The sequence below is a fragment of the Mobula birostris genome, chromosome 5 (assembly GCF_030028105.1).
Source record: "Mobula birostris isolate sMobBir1 chromosome 5, sMobBir1.hap1, whole genome shotgun sequence".
Taxonomy (NCBI): Eukaryota; Metazoa; Chordata; class Chondrichthyes; order Myliobatiformes; family Myliobatidae; genus Mobula; species Mobula birostris.
The window spans coordinates 120,405,322-120,420,035 of NC_092374.1; the positions used below are offsets into that span (position 1 = coordinate 120,405,322).

Here is a 14,714-nt window from a genome sequence, read left to right on the forward strand (position 1 = left end):
GTGCTGTACTATTCTATGTTCTATGTTCTATAAACCCAGGTAACATTCTAGTAGATCTTCTCTGTACTCTCTCTGTTTTGTTGACATCTTTCCTATAATTCAGTGACCGGAACTATACACAATACTCCAAATTTGGCCGTACCAATGCCTTGTACAATTTCAACATTACATCCCAACTCCTATACTCAATGATCTGATTTATAAAGACCAGCATACCAAAAGCTTTCTTCACAACCCTATCCACATGAGATTCCACCTTCAGGGAACTATGCACCATTATTCCTAGATCCCTCTGTTCTACTGCATTCTTCAATGCCCTACCATTTACATTTTAGTTGAAGCCCAAGGCATAGGCGTGAGAACTGCTGCTCATAGCTCCAGGACTAATTTTCAATCCTGTGTGGTCTGTATTTGCACATCCTTCTCCAGTACCCCACATCCTCTAGCTATGCGGGTTCAGGATTAATTGGCCATTGTAAATTGTTCCTCATGTCCAGGTAAATAACAGAAACACGAGGGAGCTGATGAAAGCATAGAGTGTTACAGGGAAATGTAGTAACATTTGATTGCTCTGTGAGAAAGCATAGACTTAATAGAATGAAATGCCTTCCTTCTATGTCATAATGCAATATAAAACCACATTGTTCATCCTTGTATCGTTTCACTACTGACATGACTTTATAAAGCTTCACATTCTTTTGCAGACTCTGCTCTTCTCCTATACTGGTTTCCTGTGCATCACCAGTTTTCATCATTCTTCCAGTTCCTCCTTGTGTTCAGATGCCTTCATCCCCACATTTGGAATTTTATCCTCACCCTTCCTCATCAGAATAGATCCATCATAGTTTTAAATACTTTGAAAAATCAGTATTTCACAATCACTTAACTGCAATCATTTTTGTTCTGGTAAATCTATTTCTTTAATCAAGGTTAAGCTTCCTGTTCATTTCCAACAATCCTTTCTTACTTGTAATAATTTTATTATTATTATGTGAAGGTCTTTATATAAAAGCAAGTGGTAGGTATTGTAAAATAATTTGATTTGATTTTACATTGTGTAATTGCATTCACACATACAGAGGAATGAATCTGCTGGCAACAGTATTCTGACACTGACAATTCTTCTTTAGTGTATCTGTGTAGGTAAAGCAGACTATGTAAGAAAGGCTTAACTTTTCATGATGCCTTAGCCAAGGCTTTTCATCTCTGTTCTCTATACAAGGACAGTCTGTTGTGATTTTTTTTTGTTCAAAATCTTATTAGCCCCCTCAATGTGACCACAGGGAATTAACTTGGGCTTCCAACAAGCAAGCTGCTCGTCTTCTTACAATATATTATGTGGCTTAAAAACAGATCTGGTATGCTGGAGAGATGACAACGGCTATGCTATTCTGCAGGACAAACACAAATGTGGAGTTTGATGTAAGAGTGCATTGCTGAATACAATCCATATCATCTGGAAATTCTGAATAAGTCAATTTTGAAAGGACATATTTTAAAATGAAGAGGAAATAATGGAAGGATTGCTGTCCTACCACCTGATATTTTCAAGATTTTATTTAGTTTTTGTCCAGTGTCTGAACTGGTCAATCCAATGTTCACTGTCTGCTACATAAAAGGTTACCAGTAACTAAGTCTTGCAAGCTGTTACTATTTATATAGAATATTGAAATTTTGAATTGAAGGATGTACTATCGCAGTTGGATGACCAGATTTTCATTACATTGCTTCTCCTCTTTCAGCTTTATTTATAAGAAATGTTAGTGATATTAAGATTGCAAGTACTGTGTTTAATGCTCCAAAAAGTCCCATTTTAGTACTTAGTAAAATTGGTTTCACATATCCCAAGGCTTAATAGTTTTATTTATGTTAACGATTCTATTGATGTTCTTAAAATAGCCTTATTTTCCAGTGTCATAATTAGAGATTTAACAGAGGGACACAAAAAATGAACAAGAGAAAATCTGCAGATGCTGGAAATCCAGGCAAAACGCACAAAATTCTGGAGGAACTCAGCAGGCAGGCAGTATCACAAACACGAGGAAATCTGCAGATGCTAGAAATTCAAGCAACATACACAAAAAAAAATGCTGGTGAATGCAGCAGGCCAGGCAGCATCAATAGGATGAGGTACAGTTGACGTTTCAGGCCGAGACCTGCCGAAGGGTCTTGACCCAAAACGTCAATTGTATGTCTTCCTATAGATGCTGCCTGGTCTTCTGCGTTCACCAGCATTTTTTTTTTGAGGCAGGCAGTATCAGTGGAAAGAGTACAGTCAATGTTTCGGGCCGAGACCCTTCATCAGGACTAGAGAGAAAAAGATTGTTGACCCAAAATTTGAGATATTTTGATTGAATTGATGGAAAGAAACCTGGTTGATTAATACCTGGAGGATACAAATTTAAGAAGATAATTACGAAAAAAGCTTTATTAGGAACAAATACGTGAAAACTTCCTTTTACTATACTGTGAAAAAGTCTTAGGCACATGTAAAAAAAATTCTGAAAAGGGGAGATGTTTTCAAAAATAATGAAATGAAGTTTCTAAATATGAAAAAAATTATAAAGAGCAACAAACAATAAAAAACTAAATCAAATCAAAATTTCAAACGAGGAAATCTGCAGATGCTTGAATTTCAAGCAATACACATAAAAAATACTGGTGAACGCAGCATCTATAGGAAGAGATTGGCGAGACCTGACGCAGGCTGGGAGACCGTTTCGCTGAACACCTACGCTCTGTCCGCCAGAGAAAGCAGGATCTCCCAATGGCCACACGTTTTAATTCCACGTCCCATTCCCATTCTGATATGTCTAACCACGGCCTCCTCTACTGTCAAGATGAAGCCACACTCAGGTTGGAGGAACAACACCTTATATTCCGTCTGGGTAGCCTCCAACCTGATGGCATGAACCTTGACTTCTCTAACTTCCGTTAATGCCCCACCTCCCCTTCGTACCCCATCCGTTATTCATTTATTCATTGTTATTATTTTTTTTCTCTATCCTTTTTCTCCCTCTGTCCCTCTCACTATACTCCTTGCCCATCCTCTGGGTTTCCCCCCTCCCCCTTTCTTTCTCCCTAGGCCTCTCGTCCCATGATCCTCTCATATCCCTTTTGCCAATCAACTTTCCAGCTCTTAGCTCCATCCCTCCCCCTCCTGTATTGTCCTACAATTTTGGATCTCCCCCTCCCCCTCCCACTCCCACTTTCAAATCTCTTATTATTTCTTCTTTCAGTTAGTCCTGACGAAGGGTCTCGGTCCGAAACGTCGACTGTACCTCTTCCTGTAGATGCTGCCTGGCCTTCAAATCAAAATTTGTTGTGATTGCCTTTAAAACTGCTCAATTCTCTTAGGTACCCTGTTGTGCAGTTTTAATAAAATTGTCTGGTAGGTTGTTTCAAGCATCTTGGAGAACTTCCCACAGTCCTGCAGACTTTGACTGTCTTGCCTCACTTGTTTCTGTCTCTATCCCTGATAACCTCGATGATACTGAGATCAGGGCTCTGTGGAGGACATACCATCTGAAACTATATGAAAAATCTAGGGTGCCTAAGACTTTTGCACAGTATTGTATATGCAGTGACTCAATTGTAACTGTACTGCCTGAAAAGTAACAGAGACAAAGATCAATTCTAAAATGGAATTGGACACTTAAATGAAAAGAAGTAATTTGGAAAGGTATAGGAAAAGAGCAGAGCAATTGGTCAACTTCAAAAAGGCTAGCACTCACATAATTCACCAAAAAGCCACCTCCTGCGCTCTGTCCTGTTGCCAGCATGTAAGTGCCATTACAAAGAAGGCACAATAGCATATTTACCTTCATGGAAATTTGTGTAGAATCAGCAAATCACCAAAAAATCTTTAACTAATTTCTGATGAGTTCTGGTGAAAAGTCTTGGCCCGAGATTTCAGTTCTTTTTTTCTTCTTCTTCATAGATGTTGTCTGACTTGTTGAATTCCTCCAACCTTTTGTGTGTAGCACTCTGGTGTAATTGCAATTATGACAAATCTTTTATAGATGCATAGTGGATTGTTACCTAACTTGTTACATCATGGTGTGGTGTGGAAACACCAAATCTCAGGAACTAAAAAGCCAACAGAATATTATTGATGCAACTAGTCCATCAGTCAAAGCCCTCCCCAACATTGAGCACATTTACATGGAGCACTGTCACAAGATTCATCATCAAGAACCTCACCATCCAGGCCATGCTTTTTTGTTACTACTAGCAGGCAGGGGGTACAGAAGCCTTAGGATCCCCACTTCAGAAACACTTATTACATTAGGCTGCTGAAGAAGTCTGGATAGTTTCACTCATCACAACTCAGAACTGATTGTACAACCTACAGCCTCACTTTCAAGAAATCTTTACAGCTCATGTTCTCAGTATTTTTTTATTTGTAAAATTTGCCTTTTTTTGGGCACATTGGTTGTTTTTCAATCTTTATAGTTTTTCGAAAATTCTATTTTCAAAAACACTAGACAACAAGGATTTTGCTTCCTGAAGATTTTGGTTGTATCTCATGGACTTTGGGCTGCTGATCATGAAAATATCCATGCAATTTCCTTATTACATACCATTTTCTTTGAAATCACCCATATTTGAAATTTCAGTTCATAATTCAAGTCAATTAAAATATTGCCCACAATGTAAGCTGAAAAGTTTTCTATCTTGTCCAGGCACGATTAGGTAGGGTGGATGCGGCATGGCGGGACAGGTTTTAGAAAAGCTATAAAATCATCACGTACACACCGTTCTATGCATTGTGTTCACATATATAGCAGTTTGCCATCACGTTGATGCACATAGCATATTCTGTGTACTCATTCTAATGAAGTCTTTGTATTTTTGTGAGTACTTGTGACAGCAGAATGTCTCGCCAATGTTGCAACAGCCACGATACTTTGTTATATTTGTGGTGAGTATACACTTAAATCTTAAAGATGGAGCATTACTTCTCTTATTACGAAAGCCTATGAGCTCTACTTTGGGTGTAAAATTGCTGACCAAGACAAAGCCTGGGCTCTGCATATTTGTTGCAATTTGTGGTGTTTTGTAGTAGTTACTGAGCAGAATCACCAGGCATAGAATGTAAAGCACAGAGTCAGAAAGACCATATTTCTCTGACACACATATCATAGTTCAAGCTTAATTGTTTTTTAACCATACATGATTACTCATGAATTCAGCCAAGCAAAATAGCATTACTCCAGGGCCAAAGACTATGGCATGTCTTCTGCCGAGTGAACAATGGGGGCAGCTCCAACTCCAACACTTCTCTCCTGAGCGACTGTAAACAGACTCATGCTACATCACTTGAAGGACATTTCAATGCCTGCCACCATGTTTAATTAAAACATGTGGGTGGATTTCAAAAGCTACCTTATATTCAGCAGATAACTCAATGAGCCACTGATATTTGCCAGCAAAACCAACTATTATGTTCAGTATTTGATGTCTTGAATGTATAAACAATATTTAATGTATTCAAGCAAAACATACAAGATATAAACAGGCAGTGTTCGACATGACATGAAAGCTAAAATCAACTCGGTATAGTGCACTAATAGTTTTTTATTTCATAGGTGCTAAAAAAGAAGAAACTGCATTGATGAATGGACTGAGCGTGAACTTGCATCTCCTGCTGGTGAGAAGTCATTTTTACTACACGTCATTTTGAAAAATAATGCAATTAGACACCAATACAGAACTGGTACAGTGTAAGTATTTGCAGACATATAATTTCTTTTTTGTTTCATGGTATGCTTCATGGAGGTCACCTACATAAATGGGAAACATTACAAAAGTATTTGCTTCAGTTACCCTTGCATAATTTCATGTTGTTGAGGTTAAAAATATCCTCATGAATCCTCATTTGGAAATTTCTACCGATGTACAATGGAGAGCATTCTAACTGGCTGCATCACTGTCTGGCATTGGAGGGGGTTGGTTACTGCACAGGGTCAAAATGAGCTGCAGAGAGTTGTAAACTCAGTCAGCTCCATCATGGGCACTGGTCTGCGTAATGCCCAGGACATGCTCAAGAAGTGAAGCTTCAAAATGATGGCATCCATCATTAAGGACCCCCATTACCCAGGCCATGTCCTTTTCTCATCAGGGAGGAGATGCAGAAGCCTGAAGGCACACATTCAATAATTCAGGAACAGCTTCATCCCCTCTGCTATCAGATTTCTGAATGGACATTGAACCCATGAACACTACCTGACTTTTTTATTTCTATTTTTGCACTACTTATTTAACTTAACTATTTTATGTATTTACTGTAATTGACAATTTTTAAAATAATGTATTGCATTGTACTGCTGCCACACAGACAAATTTCATGCCATATGCTGGTGATATTGTACCTGATTCTGATTGTTATGAGGATATAAGCCGGCTCATTCTTTATCCAAATGCCCATGAAGTACAGTTTTGGGTAGGTGGAACTGGTTAGCCTGGGAAGGCAGTCCATCTAAAAGAGGGAAAACTCTGAATTCAGACCTCCGCTGCCTTGCGGCCATACCCACTCATTGGAAAGGCTTCGGGAGTAAACCCTGAGGGCAACTCCAGAGCTGGAGTTCCTAAGGTAGTCCGACGTTGTCTTCAACCTCGTTCTGGCAACTCCTGCGACGACACCGGTGCCAAGCTTTATCGGCCCTTGCCCTTCCCTTGGACAACATCGGTGTCATGGAGAGGGGAGACTTGCTGCATGAGCAACTGCCGGTCTTCCATACAACCCTGCCCAGGCCTGGAGTATCCAGGCGCAGCTCCATGGTCTTGAGAGACTAATGGATGCCACCAAAGTTAATGTCGATATATGATCAAATACCTTCCCATGTCCTTCGTACCTTAAAACCAATCAGCTAACAAATCAATTCTCAGAAAATTAGCATTTATTTCATTACACCTATTTTGGCTTTACTTTCTCTTTTTTGAATAATTGCTCAGTAAATTTCTAGTACCATTACTATAGGTAAACAAAGTAGTGTGAAAAGGGGCAACTATGTTAGTCTGCAGAGGCTATGATGAGTTTCAAGTCATGAGCTTCAATAAATTGAATCTTGTAATAAACTTCAAAATGCTACGATGTAAAATCAAGTCACACGGAAGTGAGATGACCAAGTTCAATCATTTTGCAAGAGAGGTGGCCCTTCTTAGAGCAAGCTGCTTTGAGTATTAGTCAGGAATGATGGAATAAATATAAAAGCTAATTATTGATAAATTAATATAAAAATGATTAACTACTTTGAGTATTGGTAAAGGCAGATTGAAAGAATAATGCTTGGACAATAAACTATGTCTTCCATTCTTTCTTTGTTCTAATATTCCTTTCAGTGCTTTCCAGTATCTTCTCTTTTTCTCTCTCTGTTTCCTTCATTCTCTCTACTCAAAGAATAAGCCCTTGCTGTCCATCGCTGTCCCATTTGTATGCAGCTTATCTGAGGTTGAGATACAGGAACTAACATTAAATTTATGCAAGGTCTAATAAGTAGTTCTGATTTCTTCAGAACTAAAACTTGAGTGATGGGATAAGTTGTAAGTCATTACATATAGTAAAAAATTCTGATGGTAACAGAAAGTAACCTCCTTTGCAGGTAAACATATCATAGTGGGGAATTCTTCTATATAATGGTGGTGAAAGAATTGTTTTCTAGATTTTGTTTATTGCTTATTATCATCACATGTACCAGGGATTCCCAACATTTTTTTATGCCATTGACCCCTACCATTAACCAAGGGGTCCATGTGCCCCAGGTTCTGAATCCCTGATATAGACTGAGATACAGTGAAAACCTTTGCATACCCTCCATACCGATCAATTCATGACAATGGTGCATTCAGGTATTACAAGGCAAAGCAATTACAGAGTGCGGAATAAAGTATTACACTGCGGAGGAAGTGCGGTGCATGTAGACTGTAAGATGCACAGTCACAATGAGGTAGACTGTGAGAGCAAAAGTCCTCCTTATCCTGCCATGGATCTCCTCAATAGTCTTAAAATGTGGGACAGGAATAGTCCGTTTGGCCAGTGGTACGTGATTTCAGGCTTTTGCATCTTCTGCCTGGGGGTGGGGGAGAGAAGAGAGAATGTCGCAAGGTGGGTGGGATCTCTGATTATGCTGACTGCTTTGCTGAGCCAGTGAGAAGTGTAGACCATGGAGGGAGGCTGGTTTCTGTGATGTGTTGAGCTGTGTCTATTGCTCTCTGAATTTTCTTGTACTCGTGTGCTAAGGCGGTTGCCGTACCAAGCCATTATGTATCTAGATAAGATATTTTCGTTGAATGCCTCCACACCATCTGCTACAAGCGGGATTTCCTGGTGGCCAAGCATCTTTATTTCGATTCCCATTCCCATTCCGACATGTTGGTCCATGGCCTCCTCTTGTGCCGAGATGAAGCCACCCTCAGTGTGGGGGAGCAACAACTTATATTTTGTCTGGGTAGCTCTAACCTGATGGCATGAATATTGAACTCTCATTCAGGTAGACAAATTCTCCTCCCTCATCCACCGCTCTAGCCTCTTTCCCTCCCTCCACCTTTTTATTCTGCCATTTCCTCCTTCCTTCACAGTCCTGAAGAAGGGTCTCAGCCTAAAACGATGACTGTCTATTCACTTTCATAGATCCTGCTTGATCTGCTGAGTCTATCCTGTGTTTTTATTGTTGTATTGCTTAGGATATTTTCTAACGTGTATTAAGAAAAATTGGTGAAGTCAAAGGGAGTCTTAGCCTTAACGAGGAAGCTGAGGTACTAGTGAGCTTTCTTGTGCATGCTATTAATGTGGATGGACCAGGACAGGCAATTGTTCATGTGCACTTCCAGGAATGGAAACTCTCAACCCTCTTTACCTCAGCATTGTTGACGTTAACAATAATAATAATAATAATAATAAAACATGTGAGTGGAGTGAAATATTGTGAGTGATTTCATACAGACAAAAATTCTGATGGTATCAGAAAGCAGCCTCCTTTGCGCATTGGCATATCATAGTGGAGAATTCTTCTAAATAACAAGATAATAAAATTTGTGATATGTCAATGCAAAAGTAGATAGTATTACAGTACTAATTTTTACATGATGTTTCCTTGAATTAAGTAATTCATTTTCGTCCCATTTCATTGCCCCTTCGATGTCCTTTACAAGTCATTTGCCTCTTCAACCTTCTGACTGTCTCTGCTGTAATCGACAATGGAACTTGCAATAATTTTATATTTTTATTTTATAAAATGTTTTATTCTCATTCTTAATGCTTGCAGTATTAATCCAAAATTAATGTAACCTTGTTACTGATTCATTGATCGGTAGAAATAATCTTTGACTAATTTTTTCTTCTAACCATTTGAAATTCTCATCGACCCTGCTAGATCTTGTCTTATCCTTATTTGCTCCAGTGAGTGCAATATATTTTTCAATTCTCTCATCATCATATTATCAAATGATGATAAGAGACTTGAAAGAGAGCTTTTACTCACTGGAACAAATTATATCAATGGTGTCACCTTGATAAATTTACACTTTTTTTTCCTCCCACTCCAGAATCTACTTTATAATGAAGCGCATGAAACCAAATACTATATTTTGATTTTGGATCAACACAGTATTACAATTGTGAATTGTAGTTTACTTGAATAGGTTTTGCAAAATCTCACTGATTGTAATTGTACTTAATGACCCATGCCTAAAATTTGTGCCTCATTTTTATTTTCTTCCATCTGTGATTTTGCTTTTGCAAATCTATACTCCACAAACTTTTGTGCAGAATGTATCTTCCATATCTAACGTGAAACATGTCATTAATCAATGTGGCACATTCTGGTCCAATTTCAAAGGCATTTTTAAAAATTGTATATTTTTTGATCTAGACATTGCTGCTAAAGCCAGTATTTAATACCCATCCTGATTGACCTTGAGAAACTGGTGGTGAGAAACTTCTTAAAGTACATTGGTAATTTGAGTGAAAGAAGTTTCACAATTCTGTGAAGCTAGGAAATTCCAGGATTGAGACCCAGCAGCAATGAAGGTCTGGCAACATAATTCAGTTCAGATGTTGTGCATCTTGCAATGTATCCTGTGGGTAGTCATACTCTCTTGTGACTCCAGGATATTAATGAAAGGGAGATTTGTTGAACGTCATAAACACATAATGCTTAGGAGCAGTATTAGGCTGTTCAGCCCATCAAGTCTGTTCTGCTATTCAGTCAAGGCTGATCTATTGTTCCCTCTCAACCCTATTTTCCTGCCTTCTCCCCATAACCTATGATGCCCTTACTCATCAAGAGCCTACCAACCTCAGCTTTAAAACTCCACAAAGACTTGGCCTCCCGAGCCATTGATGGCATTGATGACAGATTCACCACCCTCTGGCAAAAGAAATTTGTTGTATCTGTGCAACTACATTTCAATTAAATAAAAACATGCATGTGGGAGATACTTTAACTGGTGTAGTCATATTGGAGAGAGGGAGAGAGAAAGAAAAAAAAATAAGAATGAAAATGAATGCACATGCATAGACACCAGATCAATACATAGTGCTAAGGGGAATGAGTCATTGCTCCAAAAGAAATAGATCCACATATTACACTTCCTGCCCCTTTAGATTATGCAACAATAAAAGTGCATATGTACAAAACACTCTAAGTCTTCCTATTCACAAACCATATTCCAAATAAACATGCTTTCACAATAACAGTCCATAACTAACTTCACTGATCTAGAAGATTCTGTCTTTTGGATGTCGCTCTGTTGCTTTCAGGATAACACCTCTGGACCCGTGGAGTAGCATCAGGTTTGGCAGGTGTCTTGTCAATGATAACATTCTTCTAGTGCCTTTGGACCTGTGGAGTGGCATCAGGATTGGCAGATGTCTTGTCTAAGACAACATTCTCAGTTGACGATGTCACATTGCTGTCAGTGACAGCAGCCTGAGAGTTAAGTCCAGTGGCTGTAATGTGTCTGTCTTGTTGGATGCAATTGACTCAGGTGTGTTCTTCGGTTGAGCATCCAGTAGCTGGTCCACATGACATCTTCACGTCTGATGTCCGACATCCACTGTGTACAACAGTGGTCCAATTCTTGAGCTAGCCTACTGCGTGTTCACTTGTCTTCTCAGTAACACACTAGGACTTCCAGTTCAATCTCAAAGCTCCTTGCTGCTTCACTTGGCAACTGGTTGAACTGTTTATTCTGCACTTTCCTTTGTACGCCTGGTTTTAGGAGGACTATGTGAGATTTCAGATTCCTGCTCATGAACAGCATTGCAGGTGTTTGATTTGTCATCGCATGAACAGAGTTGCAATACACAAAAAGAAAATTTTCCACCTGGTGCTGTAGAGAAATGGCCTCCTTGTCCATCACTTTAATAGATTTCTTGAAGGTTTGGATAAACCTTTCAGCCATTCATTGCTGGCTGGTGAGGAACTGACAGAAAATGCTGGATGCCATATTTCTTCATGAACAGTCAGAATTCTTCTGCTATGTATCCATTGTCACTTGTAATTTGTTCAGGTAAGCCATTTCTGGTGAAGGTAGTCAGAATGGAGACAGTCTTTGCTGAGGTGGTTGACTTCATAGGTATTACCTCCCGTCACTTCAAATGAGCATCCACAGCGATCAGAAACATGAAGTCCATGAATGGCCCAGCAAAGTCAATATGTACTCGTTGCCAGGTTGTAACGTTGCCTGTGGGGTTGCATTTTGAACTTCTTGGCATCCTCAATAGCTCTTGTCGAATTTTTCAATCTGTTTATCTATTCCCGGTCACCACATGTAGCTCCATCAAGACTCTTCATCTTGACTGTACCCAGATGTCCTTCATGCAGATTTTCTGACACTCTAGTCTGCAGTTTAGAGGGAACCACAACACGAGATCCATGCATCAGCATACTTTGACATGCCAACAGTTGGTCTCATCTCACTGAGAAGTCTGCAAACATAGGGTTACCATGAGCTTGCCATCCTTGCATGGTGATGTCATAGACTTTTGATAATGTCGGGTCATTCCTTGTTTCCCTTTATATTTCAGAATTTGTTACCAGCAGCTGGTCCACCAATGCTGTGTGGAACACTTTTGCTGGGTCACAGTATGAAGACTTCTTCTTTAGTTGTCATTAGTGAAAGACGTGACAAGCCAACAGCATTGCTATGTTGTTTGATACCCTTGAACTCTATGCCGTAAGAGTGGACTCCTAGGAATAGTACCCGATATTGTAACCAGATAGCAGTCATCACTGAGATTCCCTTCCTGGGATTGAAAATGGGCACAAGAGGCTGGTGATCGGTCATTAGTGTAAACTTCTCTCTGTAGAGGTAGTGGTGGAACAACTTTTCACATGCTAGACTAAGGGCCTCTCAGTCAATCTGTGCGTAGTTGTGTTTTGCGCTTGTCAATGATCTTGAAGCAAACTCGATTGGGCATTCAGATCCATCTTTCATAATGTGCGATAAAGCAGGTCCAGTGTCATAAGGGGACGCATCCCACACTAGTCTGATGGGCAAGGATGGGTCATAATGGGTGAGCAATTCTTTGGATGTTATTAGTCTCTTTGTTTCCTTGAATGCTTTTTCACATCTTTCTGACCATTCCCACTTTGCTCCTGTCTCTAACGGTGCATTCAATGGGTGCAGTACTGTAGTAAGGTTTGGGAGAAACAGGTGGTAGTACAAGGGGTGGTTGTTAAATTTGTGGCCTACAGTAGAAGGAGTCCATTTTAGAAAACCTAGCACATTTATTTTTCAACCTAGTCCCCTCCCACATTTACACACTTAGTCTAGCAGTCGTGGAGCATACGGATCTTGGACCTCCAGAAAGTGTCCACAGCAGGGGTAGTTAATAAGTTTGTGGCCTAAGGTAGAAGGAGATGAGTTATACAGCTGTCACTACATGCACATGCAGTTCAACTCTGAGTGATTATGCAGAAAGTTTGAAGTTAATAACTCATCGGGGTGATTGATAAGTTTGTGGCCTAAGGTAGAAGGAGATGAGTTATTGACTTCAAACTTTCTGCATAATCACTCAAAGAGTTGAACTGCATGTGCATGTAACAAGAGCTGTATAACTCATCTCCTACTGTTATCCATGAACTTATCAATCAACCCTGCTGTAGACACTTTCTGGAGGTCCAAGATCCATATGCTTCACGGCTGCTGGACTAAGTGCGTAAATGCAGGCGGGGACTATGTTGAAAAATAAATGTGCTGGGTTTTCTAAAATTAACTTCTTTTACCTTAGGCCACAAGCTTATCAATCACCCCTCGTAGTTTACAAGGCCCAAGTATGACCTGACTTGTGACATATTTTCCTGTTTGGGTGACTGTAACACTGCTTCAAACTTCTGTTGTGACTTATGTAAGCCATGCTTGTCAATGACATGTCCACAATATGAGATTTAATTCTTGAAAAACTCTCATATCTTTCTTCTTGCACACAGACCATACTCAAACTGGTAAGTTCTTTACCAAGGTTCTGGAGGTGCTCTTCATCATTCTTGCCCATCACAATGATGTCATCAAGGTAACATTGTGTACCTGGGATATCTTGGAGCACTTTGTCAAATTTCAGGAGCTGATGCGACGCCAAAGATGAGATAATTATACTGAACAGTCCCTTGTGAGTGTTGATTGTGAGGAACTTCCTGCTTGGCTCCTCGATCTCCATTTGCGGGTAGGTTTGTGACAAGGCAATCTTTGAAAATCTCCCCCCACCTGCCAAAGGTACAAAAATGTCTTCTATTTGTGGCAGGGATACTGCACAGTATGCAGCACTAAGTTGATGCTCACTTTGAAATCCACACATATGCGATTGGCTCCGGCCTTCCCTTAGTTGATCACCGGGACAATGGACGTGGTCCAGTCACTCCACTCAGCCTTGGTGAGAATGCCAAAGTTCTGAAGTTCAGCATCTTCTTTAGTTGGACAGTGGTGGGGCCTTATGGGTTCTTGGTGTTGCTGCTTCATTCTATTCAATTCAATTCTGACCTTCATGCCTTTGAGTTGACCAAACACCTTCTCATTAGCATTAAGCAGCTGTGCCTCTCTCTGCTTGGTGCTACCATTTGACCTGCCATTGCCTGTTGATGTCACACTGAGGGCTTTGATTGAGTGCCAGTCTAGTTGGATTTTTCTCAACCATTCACATCCGAAAAGTGCTGCCCTCACTTTTCAACACACAAAGCTCCAACTACTGTGCTTGGCCTCCATATGTCACATTTGCTTACAGTTTGCCTTTGGGAGACACTTTTTCATTTGTGTAAGTCTTTAGCATCACTGAGATCTTCTCTAATGCCATCTTAGAAAACAATCTGTTGTAGTCAGCTTCTAGAATTATAGACAAAGCTGTCCCTATATGTAGCTCCATTTTCAGTTTTACACCAGGCGCATCTATTGTGATCCAGATGATTTTATGATCTGCTTCAGTAATACTATACAGTACTAGGCATGATAGCACACATTAGTCAGACTCTATGTTATCTGATTCCATTTCACATTTGGTCACTATGCATTTGCTTAGTTTTGTTTTTGAGAGTTTTCACTTGGTTGTGCTCTTTGTCTGCCTTGCACATTCTCCCTACGTGACCTTGTTTATGACACATTCTGCAAACGTTTTCTTTGAATCAACAATCATTTGCATCATGAGAAGATTTGCTACATTGATAGATGGCTTTTGCATCATTCAGGAACATTTTGTGCATTTCACATTCTGACCTCTT

General features: G+C 39.8%; 1 protein-coding gene across 1 annotated transcript in view; it reads left to right on the forward strand.

The window, feature by feature from the left end:
• Nucleotides 1-14,714, forward strand: part of kynu (kynureninase) — a 278,857-nt gene that overhangs the window by 134,982 nt on the left and 129,161 nt on the right. The window contains exon 5 of the mRNA XM_072257274.1: nucleotides 5,592-5,653. Within this exon, the coding sequence (XP_072113375.1) occupies nucleotides 5,592-5,653 (62 nt within the window). The remainder of the gene's footprint in view (nucleotides 1-5,591; nucleotides 5,654-14,714) is intronic.